Source organism: Enhydra lutris, unplaced genomic scaffold, assembly GCF_002288905.1.
Source record: "Enhydra lutris kenyoni isolate GAN:26980312 unplaced genomic scaffold, ASM228890v2 scaffoldscaffold20, whole genome shotgun sequence".
NCBI lineage: Eukaryota > Metazoa > Chordata > Mammalia > Carnivora > Mustelidae > Enhydra > Enhydra lutris.
Window position 1 is genome coordinate 19324332 of NW_019154104.1, and position 18306 is coordinate 19342637.

An 18306-nucleotide genomic window follows, 5' to 3' on the forward strand; every position below is an offset into this window, starting at 1 on the left:
TTTATCCCTGTCTCCTGAACAAGTTAAGAATTTGTTCCTGATTTAATGTTTTCTCTGAGGTGTGCTGTTTCTCTCTGTGTCTGTGAGCAGGACTGTAGGAACAGTGGGTACTGGGATTTGCCAGCTACCTCCTCCCTGCCCACACTCTCTCCAGTCAGGTGGGGAACAGTTGTCTCCACCTGCTCACTGATGAGTGCCCCTCGTCTCCCCACCACAGTTATTCTACAAGAACGGACAGCCTTTCCCGGCACATCGGCCTGTGGGACTGAGAGTTCACATCTCTCATGTTGAGCTGGCCGTGGAAATTCCAGTGACCCAGGAAGTCCTGCAGGAGCCCAGTTCCAACGTGGTCAAGGTGGCCTTCACTGTGCGCAGGGCGGGGCGTTATGAGATCTCGGTGAAGCTTGGTGGATTAAACGTGGCCTACAGTCCCTACTATAAGATTTTTCAGCCTGGTATGTTCTCTGTTTCCTCCCTTTCTCCATCCTTTCCTTCCTGTATTTTTCTTTCTCGCTTTTTAAAAATATACCTTTATTAAGATTTAATTCAAAGGCCACATCACCCTTCCAATTGAAATATACAGTTAAATGGTTTTTAAAGTTCTGAGTTGTGGGACACCTGGGTGGCTCAGTGGGTTAAAGCCTCTGCCTTCGTCTCAGGTCATGATCCCAGGGTCCTGGGATCAAGCCCCGCATCGGGCTCTCTGCTTGGCAAGAAATCTGCTTCCCTTCCTCTCTCTCTGCCTGCCTCTTTGCCTACTTATGATCTCTGTCTGTCAAATAAATAAATAAAATCGTTAAAAATAATAATAAAATAAAATTCTGAGTTGTGCCACTGGCCTTTGGGTCACTTTTAGAGCATTTTCATCAGCCCCAAAAGAAATCTGGGTACCGGTTAACAGTCACTCCCCGTTTCCCCCAAACCTCCCCATCTGTAAGTAACCATTTATCCACTCTGTAGATGTGCCTACTCCAGACATTTTGTATAGGTGTAGTCATAAGACATATGAGCTTCTGTGACTGCCTATTTGACTTAGCATAATGCTTTGAAGGTTTATTCAGTGCTATAGCATGAATCAGCATTTCCTTCCTTTGTATTGCTGAAGGACATTTTGTTGAGTGGATGGACCACCTTTTATTTATTCGTTCACCAGGTGACGGACGTTTGGGTTGTTTTCACTTTTGGCTGCTGTGACTACTTCTGCTGTGAGCTTTTGTGCCCAAGTTCTCGTGCGGACATACGGTTTTCTTTCTCTAGGAGTGGAGTTGCTGGATCACCAGCCTAGTAAATTCTTAAGGGGTAAGGGTGCTAGAATAGACAAAAGGTAAATTCTTCTGATTTTTTAAGTCTTTTCAAGTAAAAAGCCCTTGACCGGAACTCTGCCCTTACTGCCCATATGTGTTTTCCTTCTCATGGCAGAGTGCCCGAGCCGCGGATATCTAAGAATTGAGAACTCTGTCTTTTTTCCCCCACTCATATCCTTTATGCCAGATCATAGATGCTCACCGACTTTGAAGCCTAAAGTTGTAATCTCTGACTTCTGACCCCATAGCTGATGTGTTCAGGGTGTTGACCATCCTGTCTGCTCTGTGTGCCCTGCCTTGGCTTCATTTAGGGGGTGTCATTAAGTACTGGCCAGCTTGGTATCCACAGAAATGAGAGGCCTTTGGGAATGTTTTGGAGTCAAATGACAAGAAGAGGAACCTTAAGAAGATTTGTGGGTCTTTGCTTGACTGGTCCTTAGTTTTCTTTCTCTTATAACAGTGGAAGGCTGTGGACAAGGTGGCTCCCAAGCCACGCCCGCTCCATGCGGCCCCTCCTTTCCCTCAGTGACTCGCTCACAGATTTCTTTCCGCAGGAATTAGCCTCACCCCACCTCCTTGCCACCAGTGGAGAACAGTTCATATCCTCACAATATGTCTCAGGCTTTTATTTTTAAATTAAATTTAAACTCTTCACTTTGAGATAATTGTGGATTCTCCAGCAGTTTAAAAAAATAACACAGAAGGAGCTGGTATACCCTTGACCCAGTTTCCCCCAGTGGTTGTGAGATCTTGCAAAACTAAAGTATAGTGTCACAGCCAGGCTGTTGACATTGACGCAATCAAGGTAGGAAGCATTTCCATCACCACAAGGATCCTTACGCTGCCTCTTTATAGCCACACATTTTCCCTCCCCCACCTGCTATTTCTTAACCCGTGGCAGCCCACGATTCTCTTCTCCCTTTCTATAATTTTGTCATTTTAAGAATGTTACATAAATAGAATTATATTGGGTGCCTGGGTGGGTCAGTTTTTTAGGTGTCTGCCTTTGGCTCCGTTCGTGATCCCAGGGTCCTGGGATTGAGTCCCAAGCCCTGTGTCAGGCTCCCTGCTCAGCAGGGAGCCTGCTTCTCCCTCTCCCTCTGCAGCCCCACGCCCTGCTTGTGTGCTCTTGCTCTCTTTCTCTCAAATAAATAAAATAAAATCTTTAATAAATGGAATTATATTTCACTTGGCCTAATTCCCTGGAGATTCAGCCAAGTTGCTGAGTGTACCAATAGTTGGTTCCTTTTTATTTCTGAGTAGTATTCCATAATGTGAATGTACCCTGGTTTGTTTAACCATCACAGTTGAAGGACATCTGGGTTGTTTTCAGTTTGGGGCTGTTATGAATAAATCTATGAGAATTCATGCACAGGTTTTTGTGTGAACATACGTTGTCAGTCATTTCTTTGGTGTAAATACCCAGCAACGTAATGGCTGGGTCATATGGTAGTTAAACACTTAGTATTTTTTTTTTTTAAGGATTTTATTTATTTGTCAGAGAGGAAGCACAAGCAGGGGCAGCTTCAGGCAGAGGAAGAAGCAGGCTCCCCGCTGAGCAAGGAGCCAGATGTGGGAATTATCCCAGGACCCTGGTTTCAAGACCTGAGCCAGAGACAGATGCTTAACTGACAGAGTCACCCAGCGCCCCTGTTCTATCAGTCTTTAGCTTTTCTTTTTATCCCTTTCACATAGTCTTTCACAAAGCAAAAGTTAATTCTGATGAAGTCAGTTTATTAATTTTTTCTTTTAAGGATCATGCTTTAGGAATCTGAGAACTCTTTGACTAGTTCTAGATCTCAAAGATTTCCTCCTGTGGTTTTTTTTTTTTCCCTTAAAGTTTTACGTTTTCTATTTAAGGCTTTGGTCCATTTTTAGTTCATTTTTGTATAGTGTCAAGGTTTTTTTTCTTCTTTTTTTTCCTTAGAGATGTCTAGTTGTTCCAGCACCATTTGTTGAAAAGATCATCTTTCCCCTATTACATTGTCCTTTTTTTGTGCCTTTGTTAAAGATTGGTTAGGCAGGGGCCTCTGGGTGGTTCAGTCATTAAGCGTCTACCTTCAGCTCAGGTCATGATCCCAGGGTCCTGGGATTGAGCCCCGCATCGGGCTCTCTGCTCAGCGGGAAGTCTGCTTCAGCCTTTCCCACTCCCCCTGCCTGTGTTCCCTCTCTCGCTATCTCTCTCTGTGTATCAAATAAATAAAATCTTAAAAAAAAAAACAAACAAAACAGATTGGTTAGGCATATTTGCAGGGGTCTATTTCTGGGTCCTCTGTTCTATTCCATTGATCTCTGGGTCTGTCCCTCCATCAGTACTACAGAATCTGGATTACTATGGCTATACAGTAAATCCTGAAATTGGGTAAACTTTTTTGGGATTGTTTTTTGCTACTGCAGAATCTTTCTCTTTCCATACAAAAGAGAACACTATTTTCTATATCTACAAACACTCTCACTGAGATTTCCACAAGAATGGTGTTAAACCTGTATATTATTTGGGGAGGATTGACATCATTACAATGCTGAATCTTCCAGTTCATAAACATGGTAACCTCTGACTTTATACAGACCTCTTCATTTCTTTCATTCACATTTTGTAGTTTTCAACATAGGAGTCTTGTATATTTGTCCTTAGATTTGCACCCAAGTGTTTCAGGGGTCTTTGTTTGTTCATTTGTTTGTTTCTTTGTTTTGTGGTTTTTTTAAGCACTTATTTCCGAGTCCTGCCTCACTTGTAGGTTCCCAGTGGGACTGTGGGCACTATGGAACTCTCAGTTCTGTTTCCTTTGAGTCCTTTTCTCATTTTGTTTAGCACCGCAGTGGTTGGAAATTTGTGAAAATGAGTCCCCCAGTTCATTTGAGTGAGTTTCTTTTTCTTGTCCTCTTAATGGTGGTGTTTATCCCTAGGAATTAGGTGGGGCCCAGCTCTCTGGGACTCACTGATTGAAAAGATCTTTGTGGTCAGAAAAGTCCCCCTCTAAGGATTAGATTCCATTGTCTCTTCCAGGAATGGTGGTTCCTTCCAAGACCAAAATAGTGTGCCATTTTTCTACTCTGGTGTTGACCTGTGGACAGCCACATACCCTTCAAATAGTGCCCCGAGATGAGTACGACAACCCTACCAACAATTCCGCATCCTTGAGAGACGAGCACAATTACAGTGTGTCCATTCATGAGGTAAGCAGCTTCCCTTCCTCCTCTTTGCTCCTTCCCTGCCATTCTCACTCTTTCTCATTCACTTGCTCTCGTCTCCGCCCTGACTTCTGTGCTGTCCTTCCTTCATCTGACAATGCCCATCTCATGATAATTAAGAGACTTAGATCGGCTCGCAGACAGGAAAGTTCTTTGTCAAGAGTAAATTGCCATGCAGTAGGGAAAATTCTCAAATGTTCAGTGATACTCTGTTTTCCTCCTACAGCTCGGTCCTCAAGAAGAAGAGAGCACTGGTGTCTCATTTGAGAAGTCAGTGACCTCCAACAGGCAGACCTGCCAGGTGTCCTTGCGACTTACCCTGCATTCTCGTGGCTGCTTCCATGCCTGCATTTCATACCAAAATCAGCCAATCAATAATGGTGAATTTGACATTATTGTCCTAAGTGGTGAGTTGAAAGAAAAGCTGTGATTTAGCCCCGTTCCCAGACCACTTGTTCTTTGTGTGTCTGCATTCTCCTGCCCAGCCTCACACACACTTGCTATTTGAGCCGAACTTGGCTCAGAGTCCTGTGGACTAAAGGTCTAGTGATAGGTCATTTCTTTTCTCCCCCGTGTCCTACTTTAAAACCTTATTCCTTGTTATACTTCAGAGAATGAGAAGAATATTGTTGAACGCAATGTGTCCACCTCAGGAGTGAGCATTTACTTTGAGGCTTATCTTTATAATGCTACCAACTGTACCAGCACACCCTGGCACCTTCCGCCCATGCACACGAGCTCCTCCCAACGCCGGCCTTCCACAGCCGTGGAGGAGGAGGATGAGGACTCACCCTCTGAGTGCCAGACCCCCGAGAAGGTGAAGAAACCGAAGAAGGTGTACTGCTATGTGTCACCAAAGGTTGGACCTCCTGTTCTTTTTTTTTTTTTTTTTAAGAGTTTATTTATTTGAGAGAGAGCATGAGAGAGAAGGCACAAGAAGGGGGCAGAAGGAGAAGGAGAGGCAGGCTCCCCACTGAACAGGGAGCCCGACGCAGGGCTGGATCCCAGGACCCCGGGATCATGACCTCAGCCGAAGGCAGATACCTAACTGACTGAGCCACCCAGGCAGCCCTGGATCTCCCGTTCTTGTCTCAAAACCCTCCTCCCTGAACCTGCATGTAACCGGCCATTGATAAAAAAAAAAAACAAACCACGAAGTATTAGTGTGAGAATCAGGGTGAGATCCTTGACTTGTAGGGTTTCTGGGACACTAAGAGAGGCTACTTAAGGTTGAGCAGAAGATTGTGCCCCCTCTTTTTTTTTTTTTTAAGATTTTATTTATTTATTTTAGAGAGGGAGCAAGAGAGAGAGAGGTGAGAGGAAGAAGGAGAAGCAGACTCCCCACTGAGCAGAGAGCCCAATGTGGGGCTCTATCCCAGGACCCTGGGATCATGACCTAAGCCAACTGAGCCCCTCCAGGCGCCCCTGTGCCCCCTCTTTTGTTGCACCTGTTTGGCTTGAACTAGGTGGAAACTGTCCAGAGATTCTGTGTACCTTGGTGCTTTAGAGCACCAGGCGCATTTTCCCCTTTGCTTGCTCCTGGGAAGATTTTTCAAGGCATGGCTCTTAGAATTTTAAAGAAAGCGGCTTTTGACCATTAAAAATTTTTCACTGGTATAAAAATTACTGTCGGCCCCTTATGCTGTTTTGAAACAGCTTGATCTTTCATTCTGTGCTTTGTGAAACCACAATAAATGCATGTCACTATCAGACAACAAGATCAGAATAGAGAAATTTTGGCAGAGGCAAGGAGGTGAGCTTCCCAAGGCCCCTGAGCTAAGAGGCACTTTGTGTTAGGAATTTTCTTTTTAACATTTGTATTTTGCTTAGTCATTCAGATCTCAGAAAAAAGAGCTCTTGAAACATCCTGTGACAGCTCTTTCATCTCATAACCAAAACAAGAGTTCTGATTTTGTTCTACTTCAAACTTTTCTATTCATTTAAAAATCTAGCCCTACTTTGGACTAGGGGAATGGGAATGAGGGCCAGGGTGAGGTACAGATGAAGCAAGATTGACCATTGACCATGAAGTGACAGCTGTTAAGGCTGATGATGGGTTCATTGTACCATTTTCTCTCCTTTGGTGTGTGTTTGAAATTTTCTTCATGAAGAGTTTTTTTTTTTTTTTAAATCAAGAAAAAGTCTAATCTGTACATTTAGAGAAGAGGTTTTTTTTAGATTAAAGTTAAAGCTCTCTTTTTCTTTTTTTTTTTTTTATAACAGTATAAAGAGACCCTTCTATATTCTTACATATTTTTATGAACTTTTTTGTTTTAAAATCTCACCACCACCTTCACACACACCCCTGTTCCCCACCTGCTTCCCCTCCCCGGCAGATCCTTGGTTCCATTCTAGTAGGGTTAAGCAGTGGGTATAGGCCACTGGTATTCCCCGTCCATTGAGGAGATCTGAGCAGCACCCAGCTGAACACAGGGAGATTTTGATCATTTCTAGGTGAAATGTTTACTCATAAAGTGAAACCCTGATCTCAGACATTTGGAAATGGTAGTAAGACTTGAGTATTGAGATTACGAAGTGTATCTGTATGAAAATGCCTTGTCAGAGTAATATTTTTGATTTGCCTATTTTAAGATCGAATTGATATTACTGATTTGGTGTTAGTACTAAAAAATTATCCTCCTTGTCCGTAGAGGGAAAAGATTATGAGGAATGGAGGTAGGGACTCTGATTTTTTAATTACAATGCCCAAAAGACCCTTTCTAGTTCTCTTTCACTTCCTTTTCTGTATTTTTGTCCTCCAGCAATTTTCAGTGAAGGAGTTCTACCTGAAAATCATTCCCTGGCGCCTTTATACCTTCCGAGTGTGCCCAGGAACAAAAGTAAGTTGAACCTTACATCTGCTTCATGCTGAGTAGACTTCAACCCTGGAATGTTTCTGCCTTTTCTTTTTTCCTAGAAGGGCTTTTGGTGTTTCTGGAAGTTCTTATCGTGCACACAGGATTCATTGCCAAATAAAGAAAGGGTTGTTTTCTCCTCACAACCTGGCATGAAGAATATAGAAGTTCTAGAAGGGCACATGCCTACAGAAATAGGAATTAGTAGCAAGTCAGAATTCTTCAACAGTTATCTTTTGCCACTGAGACTAATTTAATGGAGATGGTGTTGGCAGTTCTGGCCCAGGCTTGGTTTCCCAGTGTGCTGAAGTTAACTCTTTTAGAATGAGCATTCTCATATATTAAAAACATTTGTTTTAACTTCTCTGAGCTTTTGGAATCTGAAGGTGAATTGCTTTTCCTCCAGCCAGTCTGTCCAACCTCATCAGGTAGTCATTTGTATCTTATATATATCTTTTTTTAAAAGATTTTATTTATTTGAAAGAGAGAGAGATCATGGGAGAGAGAAAGAAAGAGAGTATGAGCAGGGGGAGGGGCAGAAGGAGAAGCAGGCTCCCCACTGAGGAGGGAACCCAACATGGGGCTCAGTCCCAGGATCCTGGGATCATGACCTGAGCCAAGACAGACATTTAACCGACTGAGCCACTCAGGTGCCCCTTTATCTTATATATCTTTACTACCTTCATCCTCTTTCGGTTTTGTGTTAGGAGAGCTGTCCTGTTGCCTGTGATCCTCACTAACTCCAGTTAGTGGAGTTAGTGACTCTGCTAGTAGTAACTGTAGTAACCAGTAACTAACTAGTACTAACTAGTGGTAACCAGTAACTCTGTAACCGAAATAATTTTAAGTACAATTGGATCATAGAGCACTTGACATGAAAAACAAGGTGATATACTCCTAGAGATACTGGCTTAGAGGAGACATGCTTAATTTGTTTATGGTTTGGTACCGAAGGTTAGGGATATGGAAAGTTTTTGCTGGATTTGAGGGTTTTATAGGTTAACGCCTTCTTTTTTTTTTTTCCTTCATTAGTTTTCCTACCTTGGCCCCGACCCTGTTCATAAGCTCCTCACACTGGTGGTAGATGATGGCATTCAACCACCTGTGGAGCTTAGCTGTAAGGAGAGGAACATTCTAGCAGCCACTTTCATCCGCTCCCTCCATAAGAATATAGGTAAGATTGGACAGGGGTTCGGACAGGAAAGGCAGGAGCCCCAGCCACCCTGGACATCTGAAGATGTGGGACAGACTGCTCAGATGTCTTGTAATGAGGCTCTCATCATGATGGATCTTTTCGCTCCTCAGGAGGCTCTGAGACCTTTCAGGACAAGGTGAACTTCTTCCAGCGAGAGCTTCGGCAGGTACATATGAAAAGACCACATTCCAAAGTCACCCTGAAGGTCAGCAGACACACCTTGCTGGAATCGGTGGGTAAAGTTTCATTTCCACCGTCAGTGGTCAGGGTTTTGCAACTAGAAACCTCTCCGGTGTTGGGTTATATCCCCCAGGTCATCTTTTATGAACCCCAAATTTCTCTTTAAACATATCTATTAAAGACTGCTCTTCTCTGTGTCTGATTATACTAAGTTTGGGGTGGATTTGTTCAAGACGTATTATCGAGGAGAGAGACTAGTTGACACATTGGCTTTACAGTCTGTACTAAACTAGTTCCTGAACGATCTCTTGGAACCTCTATGTGGGGAAGGGAGAAGCAGTTGTCACAGAGGAGCATTCTTGTTCTTGCATCCCTGGAAGAGAAGAGCTCTTGCTGGGTTAAAAGGAAATGATTTCTGTTGTCACCCTGGTCTGATGGAAAAGGAACACCTGATGTCTGTCTGTCTCCACTGCACAGACACTGGCTTGGTTCTTGCATTCCTCAAGAATGAGAAGGCTTGGTCCCTGTCCAGAAAGTGTTTGTGATGTTTGGCTCTGGTAGGTGTGACTGGAAACCCCTTTTCTCAGCCACATTCTCTGTGTGGCATGGCTCCCTGTCTGAACGCAGCCCTGTGAATAGAGAGTTCCAGTGTACGTTGCACTTTTCTGAAAACCAGGGCTCCATGGTTCTCTTGCTGACAGCTTACTAATTTGACTCCTTTTATTTCTTTTTTTTTCTTTTTAAAGATTTTATTTATTTATTTGACAGACAGAGATCACAAGCAGGCAGAGGCAGGCAGAGAGAGAGAGGGAAGCAGGCTTCCCGCTGAGCAGAGAGCCCAATGCGGGGCTCGATCCCAGGACCCTGGGATCATGACCTGAGCCGAAGGCAGAGGCTTTAACCCACTGAGCCACCCAGGCGCCCCTCCTTTTATTTCTTTATGTAAGAGTTTTTTCATTAATAAAATGAACATTAAAAAAAAAAAAAAAAACACTTCAACTTCCCAACAAAGCAATGGTGTAAAGATGAATTAAATTGTTTTTTGAAATCTTAAATTTCTTCTGGAGATACATGTATTTAAAATATGAAATGATATGATTAAAGTTTATGAATACTGCGTCTCCTCCAAGTACTAATGGTTTAAAGGGACAGTGGCAATGTTCTTGTGTTTTTGTCTTTAACATCCAAGAGATGCCTGCCAGTCTTTTGACACTTTCCTTCCCTTCACTGCTTTTCAGTCTCTGAAAGCCACTCGGAATTTCTCCATCTCAGATTGGAGCAAGAACTTTGAAGTGGTTTTTCAAGATGAAGAAGGTCAGTTTTAAAAGTTTGTGTTGATTTTCTTAACTCTCTTCCCCACTTCTCCCCTCCTCCTTACCCATTCTCCACAAATCACAAAAATACCCTCCCCTACCCTTAACCCTGCCCCGACCCCAGCTTATTTTTCCCAAGGAAAAAAGAAGTCATGAGTAGAAACAGAAAAGGTGGTGTTTCTAGGTATTTCGAGCTTGTAGAGCACAGACATACGGACTGGGAGGGCAAGCTCTAAGAGTCTGGACTGGAAGGGAAAGTAGCCTTTGTAGAAGAGAAATGTCCATTTCCTGGGACCTGTGTTCTCCTGTGTTTCCATACTGGGGGGGCATTAACCTAGTGAGTAGAATATCTTAAATCCTGTAATTCTACAGAAGGGGGTGGGGTTTTTTAAAAAAAGAGAAAAAAAGGCGCCTTAGTTTAGGTGGCTTGGACTGGGGAGACATGAATGTAGTGGAATGGAAGGAAAGTGGAGAGTGTCAAACGATGAATGAATGAACACAAGCAGTAAGAAGTGGTAGGTGAGAGTCGCTTTTTTTTTTTTTTTTTTAGATTTATTTATTTATTTATTTAGAGAGAGAGAGAGAGAGAGAGAGAGAGAGAGCATGCATGTGCCAGCAGGGGGAAGGGCAGAGAAAGGAGGGAGAGAGAGGGAGAACATCCCAAGCAGACTCCCTGCTGAACTCAGAGCCCAATTCAAAGCTCAATCTCATGACCCTGAGATCATGACCTAAACCGAAATGAAGAGTTGGACGCTTAACCAACTGAGCCACCCAAGCACCCCCATGTTTTATTATTATTATACTTTTCAGCTCTGGACTGGGGAGGGCCTCGCCGGGAATGGTTTGAGCTAATCTGCAAAGCACTGTTCGATACCACCAATCAGCTCTTCACCCGATTCAGTGACAACAACCAAGCATTAGTGAGTCTGTGACTTCCCCCGTGGGTGGGCGGAAGATGTCAGTTGTGTTGTACTGGAAGCTCTCAGAAGGATTTGAGGTCATGAAACTGTCCTGGGAATTTGGCAGCCTGTGTCTTCTTCTTAGTGAACCCAAATTAGATTGCCTCCCTCCTCTTTGCCTTTATTATTTCATCTATAAAATAAGAGAAAATGCAGATAGGTGAGTATTTGGCTAAAACATAGTGCGATGGCTCTCTACTAATTATTAGAATGATTAGGCCACTTTCTCAGACCATACCTCAAGCCGTTGAATTCCGTACTAGATCTTTGACTAGGTAGAGGTAGCAGGAGTAGAGAAATAGACTTTGTTTGAAATAAGTTCTGGTTTAGGGGGAAGGCATCACATCATTCACTGGTTAACTTCCATACTCAGCCAGGGACCACAAACTTAATGTAAGATTTTTCCCCTTACTGAAGTCCCTCTTTGCCCTCCGTCTTCTAGTCATTCTAAATTACTCATGGTAGCTACCAAATAGCTAATGCCATTTAGATGATTCTTTGATTCTAACACTGAAATTCCTGCTCCCTTGCGATAAGAATTGGTGAACTAAGCTTGAAGAAAAATGGCTCAGGGCCTTTTAATCTCTTTCTTTGACAGGTCCACCCCAACCCTAACCGCCCCACTCATCTACGCTTGAAGATGTATGAGTTTGCAGGGCGGCTGGTAGGCAAGTGTCTCTATGAGTCCTCTCTAGGCGGAGCCTATAAGCAACTGGTCCGAGCTCGCTTCACCCGCTCTTTCTTGGCCCAAATCATAGGACTACGTATGCATTATAAGGTAAAGTCTTAGGTATACATGTTTTTTTTAACCAAGGCCTCTGGCCGTTAATTCTGGAATCCCTCTGCTCTGAGCTCATTATTCTTAAGGTTGAAGGGGTAAGTGTTTCTAAACAGTTACAGATTTCATTTCTGGGTAAGAGTAGTTATGTTCTGTTCTGTCTTTCTGTCTTCTCAGTATTTTGAAACAGATGACCCAGAATTCTACAAATCTAAGGTTTGCTTCATCCTCAACAATGACATGAGTGAGATGGAGCTGGTCTTTGCAGAAGAGAAATATAACAAATCAGGCCAATTGGAGAAGGTGAGAAAGAGAACCAGAGCCTGTGGGTCCTGTGGTTCCCAGTCTCCTCTAGAGCAGGGCTACCTACTGGAGCTTTCCGCAGCGATGGAAATGTTGTCTTTCTGTGCTGCTGTGTGCAAAATGTGCCTGGTTATTCACCAAGTAACTGAAGTTTTCATTCTGTTTTATTCTCATTAAATGTAAATAAGCACGTGAGGCTAGTGGCAACCATATCAGGACATTGCATCCCACACGTGATGATCTTGGCCTGTATGATGGCGCAAAAGACACACCATTTCTACTTTCCAGTATAAAAAGAACTGAGTGAAAATCAGGTCTCACTGCACAAACAGCTTTGGAAGGGACGGAAACTTTGTTTTTCTCAACTTCAATGGTCGTGATATAGTTAACTCCTATTTTAACACTGTGCTTATATATTTTTTTGGCTTTTTTACTAGAAAATTACCGGCCGAAAACATTTCTATTTTAATTTAGTTTAATTTAAACATTTTTTTTTTAATTAAAAAAGTTTGGGGAGGCCCAAAACATGTCTGATGCAAATTTGGTTCTGGTTCTGTTTTGGGGTTAAATAGTATCAGATGATTATGATGACTGTAAAGTTGCAGTATTATTACCACTGAAAGTAAAGTAGCAACGACTAAAAAATTGTGAGCACTGATACTATTGGTACTGATAATCACATGGCCTCTGTGAACACATTGGGAAGATAAAAGGAACAGTGATTCCCATCTTAGAATTTCTGAAATCTTTTTTTGTAAAGATTTTATTTATTTATTTGAGAGAGAGAGAATGAGAGAGAGTGAGCATGAGAGGGGGAAGGTCAGAGGGAGAAGCAGACTCCCTGCTGAGCAGGGAGCCCAATGCACGACTCGATCCCAGGACTCCAGAATCAAGACCCGAGCTGAAGGAGATGCTTAACCGGCTGAGCCACCCAGGCACCCAGAGTTTCTGAAATCTAAAAAGACTTCTTCACTACTTACCTGGCCTTATTTATTCTCAGATAAGTTGGTTCAGGGGTCTAAGAGATAAGGTCACACGTGGCTTAATTTTGGATCATTAGAGCTGTTAGAATGTTGCTAACAAGGAACCATGACATCTTCTGTTGCATCACCACAATTTGACCTGGTCAGAGAAGACTCACTCCAATACCCTGGTAGCCAGTGGACTAGGCCACAGTGGTAGGATGGCTGAAGCTTAGTGTCTGTGTAAAACCAGATGTGTCGAGAGGGTAAATGTGCAGCAGAAACTCATGAGGGAGGCTGGGTTCACAGGACGTACTGGGCAGGTGTCGTCTGATCATCTCCCATCCACAGCTTCCCCCCCTGTCTTTTGCCTCTTCTTTCAGGTTGTAGAACTCATGACAGGTGGAGCTCAAACCCCAGTCACGAATGCAAATAAAATCTTCTATTTAAATTTATTGGCCCAATATCGACTGGCCAGTCAAGTGAAAGAGGAGGTAGAACACTTCCTAAAAGGTGAGAGCCCGTCTACTCTTGGCCTTGAGAAAAAAACCCTGTATCTGTGGTATGGGTATGGCTTTAACTCGGCCACTTTGTTTCAGGCCTGAATGAGTTGGTCCCTGAAAACCTTTTGGCTATATTTGATGAAAATGAGCTTGAGGTAAGTGGTTCCAATTACAGGACCTCCCCCACCCCCAACCCATTCTTGACGAGGTATGTGATTGTGCCCGAAGGAACCAGCTCATTACACCTCCTGTTGTGAGATGCGGTGGGAAGTCCTTCATGCAGGAGTCGGTTTCTCTTTTGTCACTCTTCCATGCATTATTCCGTTCTCCAGCTTTCAGAACATTAGAATGTGAGCCTTAGAAACCAATTAACTAATTATTTTTGAGGAGTAATAATTAATAGTCATTTATTCATCCAGTATTACTGATACTCATTGAAGAGTAAAGAACATTGGTATTGTGTACAGTCCATGTAAATCCTGTGACATTTAAAGTTGATTTAGGGGAATAATAGAATTTATTTTTTCAGGGACTATTTATCAAGTATCTCTTATAAGACATGGACGTTTGAAGCACCAGGGAACCAGGGAGCCAGTAATGAATAGGACAGAGTCCCTGCCCTCATAGAGCTATGTTCCAGGGAAGGAGACAAACCAAAAGATGTGATATATTTCAAAGTTTTGGGCAACGACACTATACAGTCAATATATTCTTATCGCAGATCCTGTAACAACTGCAAAATGGACCTAGGATGGTGAATACCATTCTGTAATTATCAAAATAGAAGTCGTGGGCAAAAAATAAAATCAGGAGGCCATTGATCTGTTGCTCACAAATGGTACATACTAGGCAAGTTACTGGTTCCGACTTGCCACAGCCTTTATGAGGAGTGGTTTATGAGACTGGTTCCTGTAAGGAGATTCTTCCTCAAAGAAAAGAAAACAGAACAGTCGTTTCAGATGGCCTTATACAGTGTTTATTCTTATTAACGGAACCAGCCTCAAGAACAAGAATCAAAGTCATGTGTGATTTTCTTCACATGTGTACCTTCAGACATGAAATTCAAGCAAAATGAATGTTCCATCTCTTACTCAGCCTCACGTTTCCAGTAGACTTGTCACCTAGTGCTGGTATTTTCCGGGCTGAGGAACAGCTACTGGTGTATTTTGGTTTATTATGAAGCATAACCTTCATGACGATTTGTTAAAGTGAGGAGGAAGGACGGACACGGTCTCTCAGAATTTTTCCATACCCCACTCTTACTCATTAGCTTAGGGTTCTTTTCAAAGGAGCCAAAGCTCCTCAGGCTTAATTTGGGCTTTTCTTGTCTCTTGATGAGGACATATCATTCTTTAGAGCTGTTGAACGAGCATTCGAAGTCTGCTATGTCACATGCTGGATCCAGAACCAAATTAGGACATCAGCAAGAGGTTCAGGCCTCTGATAGCATTCATTTCTCATTTTTTGGTGTACTTTTTAAATTCATATGATCAAGTAGAGGCAGGGCTGAAGGGAAGTTGGTAAAAGTTCAAGCCACAAAAGAAGGATGGATGCTGGGAAATAGGAAAGGCCATCTGACAAATTCAGAAATGGAGCTGGGGATTTTCATCAAAGGGAGGGGCCTGCCTTTTTTTCCTGGTATTCCCCGGCCATGTATAGAGCAGACTCAGTAAATACTTGGTTCTCTTTCTGTCTTTTGTTTCAATTCAAAATAATCTACAGCAGTAGTTCTTTTGGTTTTTTTTTTTTTTGAAGATTTATTTATTTATTTTAGAGGAAAAGTATGCATGACCAAGGGGACTGGGCGAAGGGGGAGAGAGAGAGAGAAGCAGACTTCCCACTGAGCACAGAGCCTGACACGGGGCTTGATCCCATGACCCTGGGGTCATGACCTGAGCTGAAATCAAGAATTGGACGCTTAACCTACTGAGCCACCCAGGCGCCCAACCAGAGCAGTAGTTCTTAGTTAGAGGTACACATTGGTAACAGGAAACTTTCTCAAAGTACACAAGTTTCAAACCCATTCCTAGAGATTTTGATTCAGTGGGTCTAGGGTAAGGCTACGGACATCTGCATATTTTTTTAAAAGCTGGGTGATTTTTACTACACTGGTTAGGAACCATTGGCCTGTTACAATTGATTTTCCTAACGCAGAGTTCTGGCGTTATGATCTCGCCTTATGGTCTTTTTCCTGGTGTTTCCTTTATTCCATGTTTTGCATGTTAACATAAGTAGTTTTGACCTTATATTGGGTGTTTGTCCCCCGACTGTCCTAGTAACGCCCGACTGTCTTCTCCAGCTGCTGATGTGTGGGACTGGGGACATCAGTGTGTCTGACTTCAAAGCCCATGCAGTGGTTGTTGGCGGCTCATGGCATTTCCGAGAAAAGGTAAGTGGGCCAAACTTCTTTTCCCTGGATTTGTGCCACTTTGCAAGGAAAAACTTTCAGAAGAAAATTGCCAAGGAGTCAGATAGGCAGACACATCAATTGGGGAGAAAATGGTACACAAGGGAAAGACAGGTGGTTGTCCAAGCAGAAGGGAGCCCTGGTCCCTAAGGGCTGTTGATCCAGATGCCACAGGAACGGTACATTAGAAAGGTAAAGGAACAGAACCAACCAGTCAGAGGCCGCCCTGCTGATGGTGTGACAGTGTACATTCCTGGAGTTGTCGACTCTCCCCGTGGCTACCTGTGTCCCCCACTTCCGGCTCTCCTCTCCCCCCAGAGTCCAGTGCTAGGCTGCACACTGAGCGTGACCCCACCTTGTGCTCTCCCTGCCAGGTCATGAGGTGGTTCTGGACCGTGGTGTCCAGTCTGACCCAGGAGGAGTTGGCTCGGCTGCTACAGTTCACAACGGGCTCCTCTCAGCTGCCACCCGGAGGTTTTGCCGCCCTCTGTCCCTCGTTCCAGATTATTGCCGCTCCCACCCACAGCACACTCCCGACTGCACACACGTGGTAGGTCCCACGCCACCCAGGGCACCCTCTGGAGAGGGAGGCTCTGCCAGCCCTGGCCAGTGTTTCTGGCGCGTGAGTTCATCGCTTCTCCCCTTGCTCTTCCAGTTTCAACCAGCTGTGCCTCCCCACGTATGACTCGTATGAAGAGGTTCACAGGATGCTGCAGCTGGCCATCAGCGAGGGCTGCGAGGGCTTTGGCATGCTCTGACCACTCCCCTGCCACGCACCCCTGGCCCCCATGCTTCCTTGAGCACCTGGGTGCACGTAACACCGTGAGAACCACCGACCCCAACACCTCTCTGTCGGCCAGAAGCTGCTGCATGCTACCCGGTGTCTGGAGTACTTGCTCACCTCCCACCCGGGTCGCTGCCTCGCCGCCCCCTCTGCATCCCCGCCCCCTCCACTCCCCCCCCCCGCCCCCGCTCCTGAGGAGAGGACCATGCTGCTGTCACTTCAGTTGGTTCTCAGAAGATCTCAGGACCGGGAGCTGCTTCAGGAGTGGAAGGAGATTACACAAAGGGCTCAGCTTTCTTAGAAGGCTGGGGTCCACCTTCCTCAGGCTCCTATGCCCATGGCCCATACAAGTCCCTCTGCAGCCCTCACTGCTTGCCCTGCGGGGACGTGAGTCCCCCCTGGGCACAGGGCGGTCGCCTCTCACCAGAAGCCAGGAGGAGCGCAGATGGCAAGTGGCCTACGTGCGCAGTCTTCATTTTTGTCCCTCTGCACCATAGCAGGCTCAGGCCGTGGCGCTGGACTACCTCTAAGGGGGGGACTGATGGCACAAAAGGATGTTTTTCTGTGGTGTCAAAACTGGAAAAGGAACTTTTTCCCTGAAGGCATTTCTGGAAATGATCATTAATCCATAAAGAACTCTCTAAGCTTTTTCTTGAGTTTGAGCCAGTGAGAAAAACAGACCCAAGAATGTGAAAGATAGCTGGGGCATAGCTTCCAGTGCTGAAAATGATTTTCCTTTAGGGCATGTCTAGGCCTATGGCCGGCTTGAAGACTACTGATGTTTGTCCCTGAGTTTGTTCTGTACACGGAGGTGTGGCCACGCCTGGCCGCTTACCTCCAACTTCTGCAGCCTGCTAAGAGCTAGGGGTTCTTTAGCTTTCTACGGAAGAAAATTCTTGTAACAGGGGTTTGGGAGTAGTAAGACAAGCATGCTAACAATCCCTGGCTCTCTTTGCCTGGTATTCTCTGGCAGTACTGAGGCAAGGAAAAAGGGACCAGTGGTCAAGTGCTCGGTCACAGGTCCGTGGGGTCAGGGACTGGGGACATGCAGAGAGAAGCCGTGTCTGACGACAAACACCCAGCTGCCCACTAACTTCCTTCCGTGTCTAAGTTGCCAGCAGGAGCCCCCGTGGAGGGAGGACGATCTCGTAGATTCACTGTGACACGGTGATCGACGAGAACCCACAGCAGGCCTTTGCAAAGTCACACCACCCTTTTTCATGACCATTTGAATGCAGACATTTTCAAGACTCAAAATCTCATCAACTTCCCAAATACCTGTTTTTAAGAAGGCTTTGCTACAAGCTACCATTCTCAGTGGGGCATTCAACTCTGAGAATACTACAAGCCATCTTTACTGCCAAAACCAGCAAGCCTACAGAGTCCAGAGGTGAGGCGGGACCTATGGCCATGCCTCGGCCTCCTGGAAGCCTGTCTGAGCCCTCCTGTTCCCAGGGATCACGAGGAACCAGCCCTCCTGAGCTGCTCCCATCACGGCCTGACCTCACTCCTTCGCAGTTGTCATTTGTCCTTCTTGGCGTGGGTGCTGACGTCACTCATTCTTGGGGTCC

General features: G+C 44.6%; 1 protein-coding gene across 2 annotated transcripts in view; it reads left to right on the top strand.

Moving 5' to 3' along the window:
- LOC111148656 (apoptosis resistant E3 ubiquitin protein ligase 1) overlaps positions 1 to 16922 on the top strand; it is a 42556-nt gene extending 25634 nt beyond the window's left edge. The window contains exons 5-20 of one of the 2 annotated variants that reach the window (XM_022505417.1): positions 218 to 455; positions 4312 to 4481; positions 4723 to 4903; positions 5108 to 5355; positions 7259 to 7336; positions 8384 to 8525; positions 8657 to 8778; positions 9965 to 10040; positions 10850 to 10959; positions 11597 to 11776; positions 11954 to 12079; positions 13425 to 13554; positions 13641 to 13699; positions 15844 to 15933; positions 16326 to 16501; positions 16607 to 16922. In XM_022505417.1, coding sequence (XP_022361125.1) covers positions 218 to 455; positions 4312 to 4481; positions 4723 to 4903; positions 5108 to 5355; positions 7259 to 7336; positions 8384 to 8525; positions 8657 to 8778; positions 9965 to 10040; positions 10850 to 10959; positions 11597 to 11776; positions 11954 to 12079; positions 13425 to 13554; positions 13641 to 13699; positions 15844 to 15933; positions 16326 to 16501; positions 16607 to 16709 — 2229 coding nt within the window. In that variant the 3' untranslated portion in view covers positions 16710 to 16922. The remainder of the gene's footprint in view (positions 1 to 217; positions 456 to 4311; positions 4482 to 4722; positions 4904 to 5107; positions 5356 to 7258; positions 7337 to 8383; positions 8526 to 8656; positions 8779 to 9964; positions 10041 to 10849; positions 10960 to 11596; positions 11777 to 11953; positions 12080 to 13424; positions 13555 to 13640; positions 13700 to 15843; positions 15934 to 16325; positions 16502 to 16606) is intronic. The other variant, XM_022505418.1, reaches the window with a different exon arrangement.
- The last annotated feature ends 1384 nt before the right edge of the window (positions 16923 to 18306 follow it).